The 16016-nt window shown below is 38.8% G+C and overlaps 1 protein-coding gene across 1 annotated transcript; it reads left to right on the top strand.

Moving 5' to 3' along the window:
- The first annotated feature begins 340 nt into the window (after window positions 1-340).
- On the top strand, window positions 341-14961 carry USP1 (ubiquitin specific peptidase 1). The gene is made up of 9 exons (XM_081087070.1): window positions 341-1213; window positions 3541-3782; window positions 5862-5982; window positions 6830-6934; window positions 7508-7668; window positions 9307-9992; window positions 10692-10862; window positions 11920-12121; window positions 12932-14961. The coding sequence occupies exons 2-9, from the start codon at window positions 3610-3612 to the stop codon at window positions 13662-13664; spliced, it is 2352 nt and encodes a 783-aa protein (XP_080943196.1). The 5' UTR covers window positions 341-1213; window positions 3541-3609; the 3' UTR covers window positions 13665-14961.
- Window positions 14962-16016: the final 1055 nt, after the last annotated feature.

Here is a 16016-nt window from a genome sequence, read left to right as displayed (position 1 = left end):
AACCCCGCCCGAGCGTGCACGCGAGGAAGGGGGAGGGGCCTGCGGCGAGGGCCCTGCGCCGGAAGCCGCACCCTCGGCGGCCGGGAGGACCCACAAAGCGCCCCGCACAATCCTAACAGTCGGCAGCGAAGCGCGCCCTCGAGCGCCAATGAGAGCGGTTGGAGGCGAGCAGCTTCTGAAAAACTCTGTATGTCCGGCAGTGATTGGCTGGAGCCCTCCTTTTTTTTTTTTTTAAGTTTTATTTTTATTGAATGTATTGAGGTGACATTGGTTAATCCTTTCTTCTTGGTATTGGCTGGACTTCCTTCCCCCGCCCACCCAGGGGGCTCTTTGTCTGGGTACTTCTGATTGGCTCCTTTCGACCGGCGGCTGGCGGAGGGAGCCAGGTCGGGGCGTGTTCACGGATTGGTGGATTTGAGCACCTGGCGGCTCCATCTCCGCGAAGGAGCCCGTCCCACCTCCTCTCTGTCCCGTTTCCCGACCCGTACGCCTTTCAGGGGCCACTCGCGCGCACCAATGGTTAAAGCAGGGCGGGGGAGGGGGGGCAGGGAGGTGTGAGGCTCGAGCGCGCCAGCCCGGCCTCCGGCGCCTCGCGCGCGCCCTCCGCGAGGACCCGCGTGAGCTGCCCGCGCCGGTGCCTGCGCTGTTTGAAACTGCAGAGCCCGTTACGGTCTTGGGGGAACTACCGTTCCCGCTGATTCCTGCGCACGTGCGTGCCAGGGGGCTAGTGGCGGTCGCGAGGCGGCTCCTGCCTTTCGCGTCTGTGCCTCGAGCGACTAGAGCCGGCATTTTCGAAGGGCACCACCCTCCAATCGCAGCGCTGGCGCGGGCGGAGGCTAAAGCACGGGGGTCCTGAGACGGAGGAAAACGCGCCAAGTTCCCCTCGGTGGTGGAGTGGGGACGACCCTAGCGGTTGAGGCACTTCGCCAGTGGGACTGCTTCTCTGCGCTCCTTCCCTTCCCGGGGCAGGCGCGGCGGGCGCCGCTCCGGGGATGTAGTTGGTGCCGGCGCGAGGCAGGACCAAGCGGCGGCCCGGGCTCCTGCTCCTGAAAGCGAATGGTCACTCCCCCGCGGGGAGGGCGATCTGTCCAGCTTTTTCTTGGGTCGGGGGACTCCGCGGGCTCGGGACCAGGTCTCCACGGTCGCACCCACACTCGTCCCGGTTGGACCGGCCGGCGTCACCGCCGCGGACCTCGCTGAGGGCCATGACCAGGTAAGGAGGGCCTGGCGGGGAGAGGCCGTTGCCGGGCGCGACGCAAGTGGGGCCGGCTCCGGAGCGGGGCTGCCCTGGGACGCCGGCGTCGGTGCGCGGGCGAGACCCCAGGGCCGTGGTGGTGCTGCGCCCGGGGCGGAGCTGCCCCGTGGGCGCCGGGCGGGGCGCCCCCTCCTGCCGCGGCAGGACTCGGGAGAGCAGGTGCGGGCTGGGCGCACATTGGCCGTCCCCGCGGGCGTGGGGGCCGGGAGCGGTGGTTCCGCCGCGGGCCGGCCCCCGCCGTGCCCGGTGCTGGGACGGGCACCGGCCGCCACACCGTCTCGACGTCCTTCCCCGGGTGCGCGCTCGTGGAGCGGAGCGGCGTAGGGGAGCCCCTTGCTGGTCCGGGGTAACTAGGGGTTACGCGCAGCGTGTCTTCATTTCCTTTAGAAGTAAGTGTTTAGGACGCCCCGTGCCTTCAACCTCGGTCGGAGGTGTTATGGTTTTGCATTTTTCTTGAAAAATTGGAATTGAGTCGCGTCATTTGATAGAGGAAAGAACTTTTAAAACTAATGGGACCGAGTGGTCAACGCTGTCATTTGTTGAGGAACATTTAATGCTCGATTCATTGTGTTTTCTATGAAATTTGATTGAGACTTACGAGACTTATTTTTTTTACGTAACAACCCCCAGTTTTAAGGAAAGCCAAGAGCAAGAGATGTTACATTCTCATTAGTGTTAGGTGTTTAGTGGGACTTGGAGGGAGCCAGGACTGATGGGTAATCCGTTATTTCAGCGGCGAGATGAGCTTTCCTGTGAAGCCCGGCTCCTCCGTTTCTTAGAGCCCAGTGTCCGCGGCTCTTCGGAAACCTCGGGTGCTGGGGGCCGACACCCGCGGGCGGGCTGTCACCCCGGCGCGGTTCATCGGGAGCCTCCGGGGGAGGAGGGGTGGGGGAGCGGGGCAGCTTCCCACCTTCCTGAGTCCAGTCTCAGAAATGCGGTTTCACTGCCGATTTCAGTGTGTGAATTCCCACATCAGAAGCATCCAGTGAAATGCTCGGGAAAGATGGAATTCGAGTGAGTTTTGTTAGTTCGTGGTATTACTCTGTATCTATATTGGAAAGTTGTTGGTTTCTAAATAATTTCTCTTAGGTAATCTCCCCCACCTCCAGATATCATAATGAAAAATAGGATTAACATATAAAGTAACTACCACAAATAGTGCTTTTATTTATTGTTTAAAAATCTTTATTGTTGAAAGTATTACAGTTGTCCTCTTTTCCAAACCCCATTGACTTCCTCCTCCCCCCTCCCGTCCCCACCCACCCTGCCCTCAGGCTTTCACCGCAGTAGTGCCATTTTTTAACCTAAAAGTTTTACTTTAAAACTGGGAAGAAAAATAGCAAAAGGCAAAACAAATCACCCTTTCTTTTTTCCCTACATAAAGCATTATTTTTTTTAAAAATGTGTACTTTAACAAATGTTTGGAAAATTAGTACTATATTGCGTCTAGTCATAGTGCATAAGAATGTTATATACACGAAGTTGCTCACTTATCCCAACTTTGATTTGTTCTGTTACTTTTCACTCTAGTTTTTAGGTATAACAACACCAGGTCTTTGCCTTTTCTTGTATTCAAATTGCATTTTAAAGGTACTTTTTAGAGACTTTATTTCATGTGTCCATATTAGTAAGTAGAAAAGACCTTGGAAGAAAAACTTATTCCAGCATCCTTTGATTTTCCATTCATCCCTGTTTCCCACTCTCTACTTTGTAAATTAGAGATGGTAGTTGCTCAGTCAATATTTTCTGAGTGAATTAATAATAAAATTAAGGTTTTGCTTATTAATCTACTGTAGGTCTACTAAAATGAGGTCTTTTGTGAGGTGTCCCTTACTCTAATAGCAGGCTAAAAAAATATTATTTCTCCGCTTCTTAAAAAAAATGTTTTTATTGATTTTCGAGAGAGAAAGGGAGAGGGAGAGAGAGATAGAAACATAAATGATGAGAGAGAATCAATGATTGGCTGCCTCCTGCACGCCCCCTACTGGGGACTGAACCCACAATCTGGGCATGTGCCTGACCAGGACCGGAACCAGGACTCCTGGTGCGTGGGTCCATGCTCAGTCACTGAGCCACACCGGTGGAGCTATCGGATAGTTTTGTTGGGTAAGAAAGCTAGGACAAATGGCAAGCAATAGAACATTGAGCACTTATTATTGCCAGGCATTAGGTTTTCAAATATGACGTTCTAATTAGTAATTATTCCTTAGTAAATTTTTCAAATTTTATTTTATTGACTGCAGCAGAGTGCAGTTTATTGACTGAAAACTTTTTGTGATTCACAGATATGATTGGTGATTATAACGTCCGTATATAAATCAGTGTTTGTCAACTCTTTGGTATTTGAAGAAAAAATGCCTGGTGTCATACCTAATGAAAGTAATGGGCTTTCAAGAGGTAGTCCATCAAAGAAAAACAGACTTTCCTTGAAGTTTTTTCAGAAAAAGGAAACTAAGAGAGCCTTGGATTTCACAGATTCTCAAGAAAATGAAGAAAAGGTTTCTTCTGATTATAGAGGATCTGAAATGTAGGTATCGTAAGTATATTTCTGTACTTTTAAAATTCTACATCAACAAAAAACTGGTGAAATTAAGTCAGTATCTTCAGACATTCCTACCTGATAGTCCATAGAGGCAAAAACAAACAAACAACCACCACCACCCACACATATTTGTGAGACAAGTCTAACAGTATGTGGTGGAAACAGCAAAACTAGTGGTGGTTCCCTTCAGGGATCACTTCCATGTTAACTCAATATACATTGTGTTCAGCCAATTTGACTAACTGGCAGAAATATTTATCCACTAACACTGCTTTTAATGTAAACGTGTTTGTTTTGTAGTATAACACGGTTAGTGTAAGGGTAAATAAATGGGTGATTTTTTTAAGAATACTGTACTTGACAGTTACCTGAGATATTTAAACTTTACTTATAGTCATACCTGATAATGTGAATTAGCAAACCTGTTGGAGATGTACAATGGCAAATTTATTTTAAATAAAATTAAAAACAAATGCTTTTGATAAAAATCCTTTGGTGACTAAAAGGAGATCAGAACAAAATGAAATACTTTATTCCATCAATAGTTGCTCCAGTTGGAGTCTACACCAGCTCTCTATTCAACAGATAGGCACTCTGCTGTATGACTAAAGTAGATTTGGTTTTATGTGTAATTTCCTAATATTAACCAATAATCAGCTTAGGAGGTTGTGTGTGAAGCTTTTGTTTACCAGCATTCATGCCTATAAATACTTTGGGGTGCCAGAGTAATAGCAGCTATAAAATAAAAATGCTATAATGACCTAATGCTTGTTAAAGTTATAAACTTAATTCATTTTAAGTGAGGGACAGATGTGTAATTCTCTTCATAGACTCTTTTTCCTCTTTTATTTTTTTTTTGGGGGGGGGGTGTTGTTAATCCTTACCTGAGGATATTTTTCCATTGATTTTTAGAGACAGTGGAAGGGAGGGAGACAAAGAAACATTGATGTGAGAGAGTTACATTGATTGGTTGCCTCCCACACATGCTGGAGATGGGGAATCGAGCCTGCAACCCAGTTATGTGCCCTTGACTGGAATTGAACCCAGGACCCTTCAGTCCACAGGCCAACCTGGCTAGGGCTCCTCTTCTTTTATTAATAGAATCTGACTTCTTAGTGAAGCCTCTCCCAAATATTGTCATAGTCAAGCTATTCCCAGGTTTCTATTCAGAGTTAAACTGCAATTGATCCTTGAACATGGGTTTAAATTATGTGGGTCCATGTGTACCGGGCTGTTTTTCAATAAATACCGTAAATGTATTTTCTCAACATTTTTCTTTTCTCTAGTTTATACCAGTGGTTCTCAACCCTCCTAATGCCGCGACCCTTTAATACAGTTCCTCATGTTGTGGTGACCCCCAATTTCATTGTTACAAATTGAACATAATTAAAGCATAGTGATTAATCACAAAAACAATATGTAATTACATATGTGTTTTCCGATGGTCTTAGGCGACCCCTGTGAAAGGGTCGTTCAACCCCCAAAGGGGTCACGACCCACAGGTTGAGAATCGCTGCTTTATTATAAGACTACAGTTTATAATACATGTAATGTACAAAATATGTTGATTGACTGTTTTTGTTTTCAGTAAGGCTTCTGGTAGTCTATGAATAGTTAAGTTTTGGGGGAGTCAAAGCTATAGGGAAATTTCCAACCATGCATGGGGGGAGGTCAGTACTTCTACCCACCTCTCACACCCCTAAACACACACCCTGCATTGTTCAAGAGTCAGCAGTACTTGATAAAAGTGTCATGATGGCTTAACAAATCACTACGAATTACTATTTTCTGATCTGTAAAATAGGATTAATAGCCTCTTGATGGAATTAACTTTGAGGTATCTTAATTGTAATAATTTTAAAGTGCTTGTAAAATTTGTATTCTGGTGTACAGCAAATTTTTCACTTCTGCATATTTTCTTAAAATGTCATTTGAGTAAAATCCATATGGTTTCAGATCATATAACTTTTGGGAAAAGACTAAATCTAGGGAAGTAATATTTCTGCTTTGTTTCTTTAAGATACTATTTCATTATATCTTTCTTCTCCCCTCTATACTTAATAGTGATCAAGTTGTTCCTGCGGCACAGCCCTCACCTATGAATTGTGAGAAGAGAGAAAACTTGTTACCATTTGTGGGGCTAAATAATCTCGGCAATACTTGTTATCTTAATAGTATACTTCAGGTAAGTTGACAATTTTGATATATAATAAAACCTTAGTAGGCAAAGAATGATGTAACATTTAATGCTTCTGAGAATTTCAGATTATTAGAGTATTTTAATTGTCCATACTACCTTTGCCTTTGATTGTAAATAAACTGGAATGGGCTACAATAAGAATAATGATTCTAAGTTGTATGTTATAATCTTCCTTGGGGTAGGAGAAAGTGATGCATTAAAATTGGGAGAGCATAGTTGAGTAGACCTTAAGTGGAAAGATGCCAGATATTTAGTTTTTCTCTCAATTCCTGGTGCTATGGTGGTATGTATTTAACCCTTGGAACCATGTCTGTTTTATGTTGTATTCTTAAAACCGTAAGTCTTAGCACTATCTGCTCAGGCTCAATGCTTTATTGCCAGTGAAGGGAGAGAGTGGGCTACAATGATGAACTAGAGAACAAATTTGTTGTTGTTAATTCTCACCTGAAGATGTTTTTCCATTGGTTTTTAGAGAGAGAGGAAGGGGAAGGTAGAGACAGAGACGTAGAAACACTGATGTGAGAGAGACACATGGATTGGCTGCCTCCTGCAGGGCCCCAGTCGGCCAGGGATCGAGCCCACAACCGAGATATGTGCCCTTGACCAGAATCAAATCCGGGACCCTTCAGTCTGCAGGCCCGACACTCTTCCACTGAGCCAAACTGGCTAGGGCAAGAACAATTTTTTTGACACAAATCATAATCTCAGAATTTTCAGTAATGCACATTTTAAAGTGCGCTACTTAAAAAAGCATGATAATTTTTGAATAATGTTAAACACTATACTATTGTTGTTTGTTCAGTAAACACTCAGACAATTTCACTTTTTATAGGTATTATATTTTTGTCCTGGTTTTAAATCTGGAGTGAAGCACTTATTTAATATTATTTCAAGGAAGAAGGAAGCTCTTAAAGATGAAGCCAATCAAAAAGAGAAGGTAAAAGATAAAAATAACTAAATATAAAAAGTGAATTAATGGAAACTCACTTGGTTCATAATAAAGTAATTAGATGCACAGAGGATTTGGGAGGGGGATGACAAAGATTATTTCTCAGTTAAACTATAACTTAGAATTAAATTTCTTAGTAGTTTACAGTCAGAAAGGGAATTATTTGTCATTCTTGTAGGGTAGCTAGCTAGATTATTCCCATTTACTAAGTCTTCTCCAGGCCTTTAATTTATTGTTTACCAATAAACATTGTCATTTGTATACCCACCATCACAATTTATCATACCTTTGTATCACCTGTCACTCATTGTTTTTCCAATTGACTCACTTTTAAAATTTAATTAAAGGAACTGTTGACTTACATAATTAGAAAACCATTATCCACATAATAAATAAAAAAAACTTAAAATTTTAAAAGTTTATTTGTATACCTCCATAAAATTACTGCTATGATGAAATTAAATTTAGAAAAACTAGTTTTGTCTAGTGAGACAAAGACAAGGGGGAAGGCACTTAATTTGTTCATAAATAATACTAATTTGTTTATTTCTTTGTTGACAGGGAAATTGTAAAGAAGATTCTTTGGCAAGTTATGAACTAATATGCAGTTTACAGTCCTTAATCATTTCAGTTGAACAGCTTCAGGCTAGTTTTCTTTTAAATCCAGAAAAATACACTGATGAACTTGCTACTCAGCCAAGACGATTACTTAACACACTCAGGTATAGCCTATAATATAATTTTAGGATTCTAATTTAGTTACTGCTTTCCTTGGAGGAGAGTGATACATGAACAAATGGGTGTGTAATAAAGGGCAAAGAAAATAGAAACTACATTTTTATAGTCCTTATTATCCCAGAGACTCCAAAAACTGGAACACTTTTAATAAGTTTGGTATTAAACTCATTAAATCCAAATGTATATGAGTTTATAGTCTTTATTCATATTTACCTGTAATAAGATCCATACATATTTTAAAATAGAAATAGTAATGTGTTTGCTTATAGTGTCCCTTATGTTGGTGATATATATTTTACTTATGTGTCATACTGTCTTTTTTAATCTGAAAAGTTCTGAATACCCAAACATATTTTGTCTTAAAGATTTCAGATTATGAATTGTAGGTTTGTATTCAGAATATGCATACGAAATATAAATTCCAAATATTTTTTGTTGTTGTGTGTACTTAGAAGAGAGCTGTTAACTGGATTAGATCTCTTTGTAGTATTGTCTTTAAAAATAAAACTTTATCCCATATATAAAAGAGCTTTATTTAAAATGTTATAGGTTAAGCCTTTTAAAAAATTATCTACTCATTTGGTTTAGGAATAGACCTAGATGTAATACATTGCTATATGTTTAACAGGCAGTGTAGCATAATGACTAAGAGCAATTTTTAAAAAATATATTATTTAAAAAAAATGTATTTGTATTGACTTTAGAGAGGAAGGAAGAGAGATAGAAACATCAATGATGAGAGAGAATCACTGATTGGCTGCCTCCTGCACACCACCCTACGGGGGATAGAGCCCACAATCCAAGTATGTGCCCTTGACCAGAATCGAACCCGGGACCCTTCAGTCCATAGGCCGACGCTCTATCAACTGAGCCAAACCAGCTAGGGCTAAGAATTAGTTTGAAAGTTTCACATTTGTAGCTGAATGAATGCTTTTAGATTTAAAAAATAAAGTTATGGCCCTGGCTGGGTGGATCATTTGATTGGAGAGTCATTCCATACATCAAAAGGTTACAGGTTTGATTCCCAGTTGGGGTGCATATGAGAGGCAACTGATTCATGTTTTTCTCTCACATGGACGTTTCTCTTGCTCTCTCTCTCCCCCTTCCTTGCTCTAAAACTCAGTGAAAGCATATTCTTGGGTGAGGAATTTTTAAAAAATAATAAAAATGAAAAAAATAAAGCTATGATATCCCTATAAATATTAAATCATCCTATATAATAAAAGGCTAATATGCAAATCAACCAAATGGCAGAATGACCGGTCCTTATGATGCACACTGGCCACCAGGGGGCAGACGCTCAATGCAGGAGCTGCCCCATGGTGGTCATTGTGCTCCCACAGGGGGAGCATCGCTCAGCCAGAAGCCGGGCTCACGGCTGGCGAGCAGGAGCCTCTCCAACCTCCGTGGCAGCGCTAAGGAGCAGCGAGCAAGAGGGCAATAAGGAGCAAGGGCTCCCAGACTATGAGAGGGCGCAGGCTGGGCTGAGGGACACCCCCCCCCTCCCAGCCTGAGTGCAGGAATTCCGTGCATTGGGCCTCTAGTTTCTATATAGGAAAGTTTTCTTACTTGTAGTCTTTATAAGCATAATATATGAAATGGGAAATATATTTTTTTAATAGGGAACTCAACCCTATGTATGAAGGATATCTACAGCATGATGCACAGGAAGTATTACAGTGTATTTTGGGAAACATTCAAGAAACATGCCAACTCCTAAAAAAAGAAGAAGTAAAAAATGTGGCAGAATTATCTAACAAGGTAGAAGAAAAACCTAATCAGAGAGAGACAATTAATGGGGTTAATAGCACAGAGATGGACAATATGGGGCATGCTGAAGACTATAAAGAAAAACTCCCAAAAGGAAATGGGAAGAGAAAAAGTGACACTGAATTTGGTAACATGAAGAAAAAAGTTAAGGTATCCAAGGAACACCAGTCATTGGAAGAGAACCAGAGACAAACCAGATCAAAAAGAAAAGCTACAGGTGATATATTAGAGATTCCTTCTAAAATAGTCACTAAGCACATTCCTGAAAATGAGAGTGCAAGACCCTCACAGAAGAAATCAAAAGTTAAAATAAGTTGGTTAAAGTCTGCAACTAAGCAACCCAGCATCCTTTCTAAATTCTGTAGTTTGGGGAAAATAAACCAAGGATCCAAAGGACAATCTAAAGAAAATGAATATGATCTTGAAGAGGACCCTGGGAAGTGTGAAAATGATAACACAATTAATGGCTGTGGACTTGAATCTCCAGGAAATAATGTTAAGTCCATTAATGGTAATGAAGTTAAGCCCATAAACAAAGGTCAGTATAATTTATTCTTTGACATTGATAGGCAGGTTAATAGTTGCAGAATTGTAATTATTCTCTTAGATATATGTATAGTATAAATCTGGCTGACGTTTTGTTTAAAAAGAAAAATTTAATACTTTGTACTGTGGTGTTTTAAGCACTGCTATGTTTCGTGTGTGTATAAATCTCAATCTTAAGGTAATGTTAGTTTATGGATTATAAAATAAGGGAGTTCAATAAATTTTAACGGGAAGAGTATACTTTACCCCTTTATATAAGCAATATTTGACAAACACACGAAAGGTATTGTATTTAGTGTAATTCAGCTTTAAAGTAGAGAACTAAGTAGATGCATCATGCTTGGACTGGATTTCTGCTTACCTTCTTCCAGATCTACAGCTCTCAGGGAAACCAGTATTGATGTGGTTATGGTTTTACCAAGTGTCATCTTTATTTTAGAGTTACTCTCTAGGGGGTGGGAATTATGAAGACACAGTTGTGACTTCCTTTATTTAGAGAACAGTAATTCGTATTCTAAACTACCTTTATAGAATTTACATTTCATGAATAAGGCACCTTTTAATGCTAATAAGCAGGTTGAGATTTGAAAATCAGCCTTTTATTCACATATGCTTTAAATGAATATTGGTTACTTGGGCTATGCTGAAAAATTAATATATATAGACTTATATTTTCCTGTTTTTGTTTTAGGCACAGAGCAAATTGGTTTTGAGCTTGTAGAGAAGTTATTTCAAGGTCAGCTGGTATTAAGAACTCGTTGTTTAGAATGTGAAAGTTTAACAGAAAGAAGAGAAGATTTTCAAGACATCAGTGTGCCAGTACAAGAAGATGAGCTTTCTAAAGTAGAGGAGAGTTCTGAAAGTAAGCAAAAACTGGAGTATTTGTAAGGACCATGAAATAATTACAGTCTTCTTCAATAAGCAGTATAGTAAATAGCTTGCATAATTATTGAGCAGTTATTTTTTTCGTGTCTTTTGTATAATATCTTTCTGCTTATATAGCTTCACTTGTCAATAGTTAGCATTTGGGAAATTGTGGAATCTTTATTTTGATGTGTAGAGTATAATGAGAAAATGAAATGCTTTTGTAAGTTAACATTTGGGTACCTGAATTTCTCAGAGCTACCGAGGATATTTTTAACACAATATTTGAGCCATTGTTTTGTCTAGTATAAACCACAAAAAGCATGGAAATGTAACAAGAAATGATCATGAGACTGATTTACTTGCTCAGATATTGGAAATTGGCTACCTTCTATAATAATAAAAGCATAATATGCTAATTAGACCAGACAGCTGGACATCCTTCCGGACGACCTTCTGGAGGAAGCTGGGGCTGCAACTGTGAGGGCTGAGCCCCTTGTATGAATTTCGTGCATCAGGCCTCTAGTTAACACATAGTTTGCGGGTAGTTTTTATCGCGCGCTAACAGGTGGCACGGGCCATTTTTGCTAATTTTTTGCGCAAATGGCAACGTTCAGTAAAATTACGATAACTTTAGTTTATGTATTTATACGTTACCCGCATTCTACCGCTAGTCTATAAGAAACGTATTAATACGTGTCCCGTGCTCTACTACCAGTCAACGTAAAACGTATAAGTAAAACGTATAAATATCTTTCCCGCATACAATGTGTTAAATATAAACTAAAGTCTGTCTTATAATGAGTCAGAGACTAGGTTTTTCTGTCATATTCTTTCTGTCTCTAGCAAATGCTGATCAAATACAAATATTTAAAGGACATGCACAGTCAAGGGAGAACTTTATGATAGAGTTTCTGAAACTAGTTATTGTCTTTATTATTGGAAGGATTAGTAAGTTGAAATTGCATGCTAATTTTGAACATAGAACTTAGTGGTTTAATTTTTAAATGTTGGACAGATTTTTCATTTGTGAGTGAAAGGATTCTCTTATGTAGTTTCTCCAGAGCCAAAAACAGAAATGAAGACCCTGAGGTGGGCAATTTCACAATTTGCTTCAGTGGAGAGGATTGTAGGAGAAGATAAATATTTCTGTGAAAATTGCCATCATTATACTGAAGCTGAACGAAGTCTTTTGTTTGACAAAATGCCTGAAGTTATAACCATTCATTTGAAGTGTTTTGCTGCTAGTGGCTTGGAGTGAGTATTATAAATAAAAGCTATATGAAGAAAATGAGCTGCTATATAAGAGAAGTTCTGTTCAAAATAGTATAATATAAACTACTGAAATGAAGTAATTTATAAAGATTGCCTTAGAAAAGTTTGTTCTCTTATTAAGTTTCCCTGTAAAAATGCATCAGTATGAATACATATTCTGATTTCTTCACACCTTTTCATTCCTTATCAAATATAGTTGAATTGATGAAAGCAGAGAACAAATTTTATATACAGTAAGGTTTTTATAAGGGGAGAAAAAAGGCAAAATTATTTAGTTTTAAGGTTAGCCAGGAAATCAAATGAATCTGAACAATTTGATTCTTATATAGTTGAAAATTTAAATATCTAAAAGCAATTAAAGTATAAAAATATTAGTTGCATTTTGAATAGTCTGACTTTTCTGACATGTATACATGTCGTAGACTTTATTCCTTTTTATATCAATGAATTTTTCAAATTAGTATGAGAGTTTCCCAGTAATTCTCCATATACTTTATTTTGTGCCAGAAGAACGACATGATCCTTTCATTTACTTAACTGCACAAAATTGGGGGGTGGGGGGGATGCCTTGAGCCTTCACAGAAACACTTAAATATTAATTAGCATTTTCAATATTTTTCTTTGTGGAAATATTTTAAGTACATAAGTTGGGGTCTTTTTTATTATTTTGTGTTTACTCATAGGAACACTAAATATTAAGGGTTCATTCAGACTCTTAGTTGGTTTCACATTGGGTATATAAAAAATATAAAGTGGAATAGCAGAAAACCTTATTTTATTTTTCTTCCAAAGGTTTGATTGTTATGGTGGTGGACTTTCCAAGATCAACACTCCTTTACTGACACCTCTCAAACTGTCACTAGAAGAATGGAGTACAAAGCCAACCAATGACAGCTATGGATTATTTGCAGTTGTGATGCATAGTGGCATTACAATTAGTAGTGGGCACTACACTGCTTCTGTTAAAGTCACAGACCTTAACAGTTTAGAACTAGATAAGGGAAATTTTGTGCTTGACCAGTTGTGTGAAATGAGTAAGCCAGAACCACTGAATGAGGAGGAAGCAAGGGGTATGGCTGAAAATTACGATGATGAAGTGTCAATTAGAGTCAATGGAAACACACAGCCAAGTAAAGTTTTGAACAAAAAAAATGTAGAAGCTATTGGACTTCTTGGAGGACAAAAGAGCAAAGCAGATTATGAGCTATACAACAAAGTAGCTAATCCTGACAAAGGTACCAGTACAGCATTTGCTGAAAATAGAAATTCTGAGACTAACATTACTAATGGGACGCATGAATCTGATAGGAACAAGGAATCCAGTGACCAAACAGGCATTAACATTGGTGGATTCGAGAACAAAATTTCATATGTAGTGCAAAGCTTAAAGGAGTATGAGGGGAAGTGGTTGCTTTTTGATGATTCTGAAGTAAAAGTTACTGAAGAGAAGGACTTTTTGAATTCTCTTTCCCCTTCTACATCTCCTACATCTACTCCTTATTTGCTATTTTATAAGAAACTATAGAGTGTACATTTTCCTTATGTGTATATATATATATAAAAACAGACCCAGACAAACATTGATAACGTTGATTACATCAAAAAGAATAGCTTATCTTTTGAAGCTATTGGATACTATTGGTCTCTAGGTTTTTGTATAGTGAAATTTGAATTACTGAAAACCATGTTAATTTTTAGAATTCATTTTCCGTAGTAGAGACTAGTGATGTATTAGCTCTGGGAAAAAACTTGTATAGGTTCTTAATTGAATTATCCAAAATGGAAGCATTTAAACACTTTTGAATTTACACCTTTTTTGTGTTCGCTTTTTAAAATAAAGTGCTTGTATTTGTATCTCCATATTTTGGAGTAATTACATGTTTATAGGTCCTGTGGTTTTTCAGCTAAGAAGCAGAATATCATTTCAGTACATTTAGTTTTATAAGTCATGAAGCCAAATCTTTGATGGGCTGTATTAGAGGCACAAAGTCTGGAATATGTATGTATTCACAATGGTGTGTACATTTTGTGCCTTGGGTTGCTTTGAAAGTGTCTCAGAAAACCTGGACAGTCTTATCTTCACAAGAATTTTATATGTATTTATGAAGATGATTCTTTAGTAAATCTTTTTGGGCATGGACTAATTTGTATCTCTTCATAGTCATATTCTGCACGATCTGTATATAGTATATCAAACTTAGAGGTGTGACCTTAAGTTTAACTTTTTTAAAAAATAAGGTCAATAAAATTTTAAATGCTTAAAAACTATGTATACAAATGCTTGTGTGTTTGTTTTAACTTGCTTATTTTTACTATAAATATAGCTGGATTCTCTTAAAGAACAGAATGTATGTATACTAGTATATATACATATATATATGTGTGTGTGTATGTATATATACACATATATATATACATTACACACAGAGAAGAGAGTAAACAGGCAATTATCTTTAATACTTAATATTTTTGACTGTTGGAATGAAGAAACTTGGAAGTAGGATAATTCAAATTGTGCTTACTTATTAGTCCATCTAAGTTGTCATACTTAAAAATTGTTAGTAGTCCTTTAAAGTAGACATACAACTTTATGGAATCCAGAACTGGAGAACTTAAGATGATGCTTTGGGCACACACAAAAACCTGGTTAAATTTTCATTTTAAATATAGTATATTAAGTTGGTAAGTGGTCAATTATCTTATGACTTGTTAAAAGACATTTTTGGTATTTAAAAATAATTCTAAAGAATATACACTATTGGAATAACACTTTTACCCCATTTCAACAAATAAGAGTACCTGTCAACTAATAAATTAGTTACATAGATAAATAATGTCTTAAATTCTTCCATAAGATGGTGTGATATAAAAAGTCATGGCTCTCACCTCGATCTACATTCAGAATCACTAATGGAACTGTTTAAGAAACAGCTATGAACATTATCTGATGAAATAGGAACCACTAATAGAACTCTTAAAAAGAAACAGCCCTGAACACTACCCATAAGCTTCTGATGGAGTAGTTCTAGGCCTCCAATACTTAAGGAGCAGCCAAGGTTAAGAACCACTAGCATAGGTTTCTGATATGAGAAAGTTTAAAGAAAATTGGGAGTTCATGGTAAGTTACCAAGTGTTGATATCTTAAGGGTAAGAGAAAGCCTCTTCTGAATTAAGTCAGAAAATAATCAGTAATGTGTGCTAATTAAATCAGATTTTAAAGCTCTTGATGTCACAGATTTCTTTGAAACTATTCAAACTTTTACATAAATGCAACCTAATGAGAAATGACCTAGGGGTTTAATATCCTCTCCCTTTTTATCTACCTCCTTTCCGCACCCATAGTAAAGTATATGCTACCTTTTTTGTTTTAAAGAATTTACATTCCTGCCTTGCCTTATTGTCCATCTGGATCCTTTGTCCCCAAATATATTTTTGAAGTTATACCTTGCTGACTCCTTGGATAACCCCTTGTGGTCCAACATTGTAAGACTCATCTGAAAAACCTTTGCATAATTCAGTGTTTGAATTGATGTAGGTAAGAATTTGAGATGATACAGTTATAAAGGAAAGCTGCACTCAGGAGAATCATGTTTTAGAGATCTTATTTTCCTAAGTGATTCATGTAACTGGTCAGATCAGAGGAATCTATATGTATAAAAAGCCGGTGACCGGAATGCTGGAATGACCGGAACGAGCAGTTGCTATGCTGCCTACTGCTACTGGCCAACCGCCCGCGGCCCCTCCCCCTGGCCGGCCCAGCCCCAATCGGGGAGGGCCAGCCGGACCCGACCCATGCATGAATTCGTGCACCAGGCCTCTAGTAGATTATAAATGATGACTTTCTATAAGTTATAATACTACACAAAGAAAACATTGT

Source organism: Myotis nattereri (genome assembly GCF_964212035.1).
Source record: "Myotis nattereri genome assembly, chromosome: 3".
NCBI classification, from domain to species: domain Eukaryota; kingdom Metazoa; phylum Chordata; class Mammalia; order Chiroptera; family Vespertilionidae; genus Myotis; species Myotis nattereri.
This window is presented reverse-complemented; position numbering and strand designations above follow the sequence as displayed.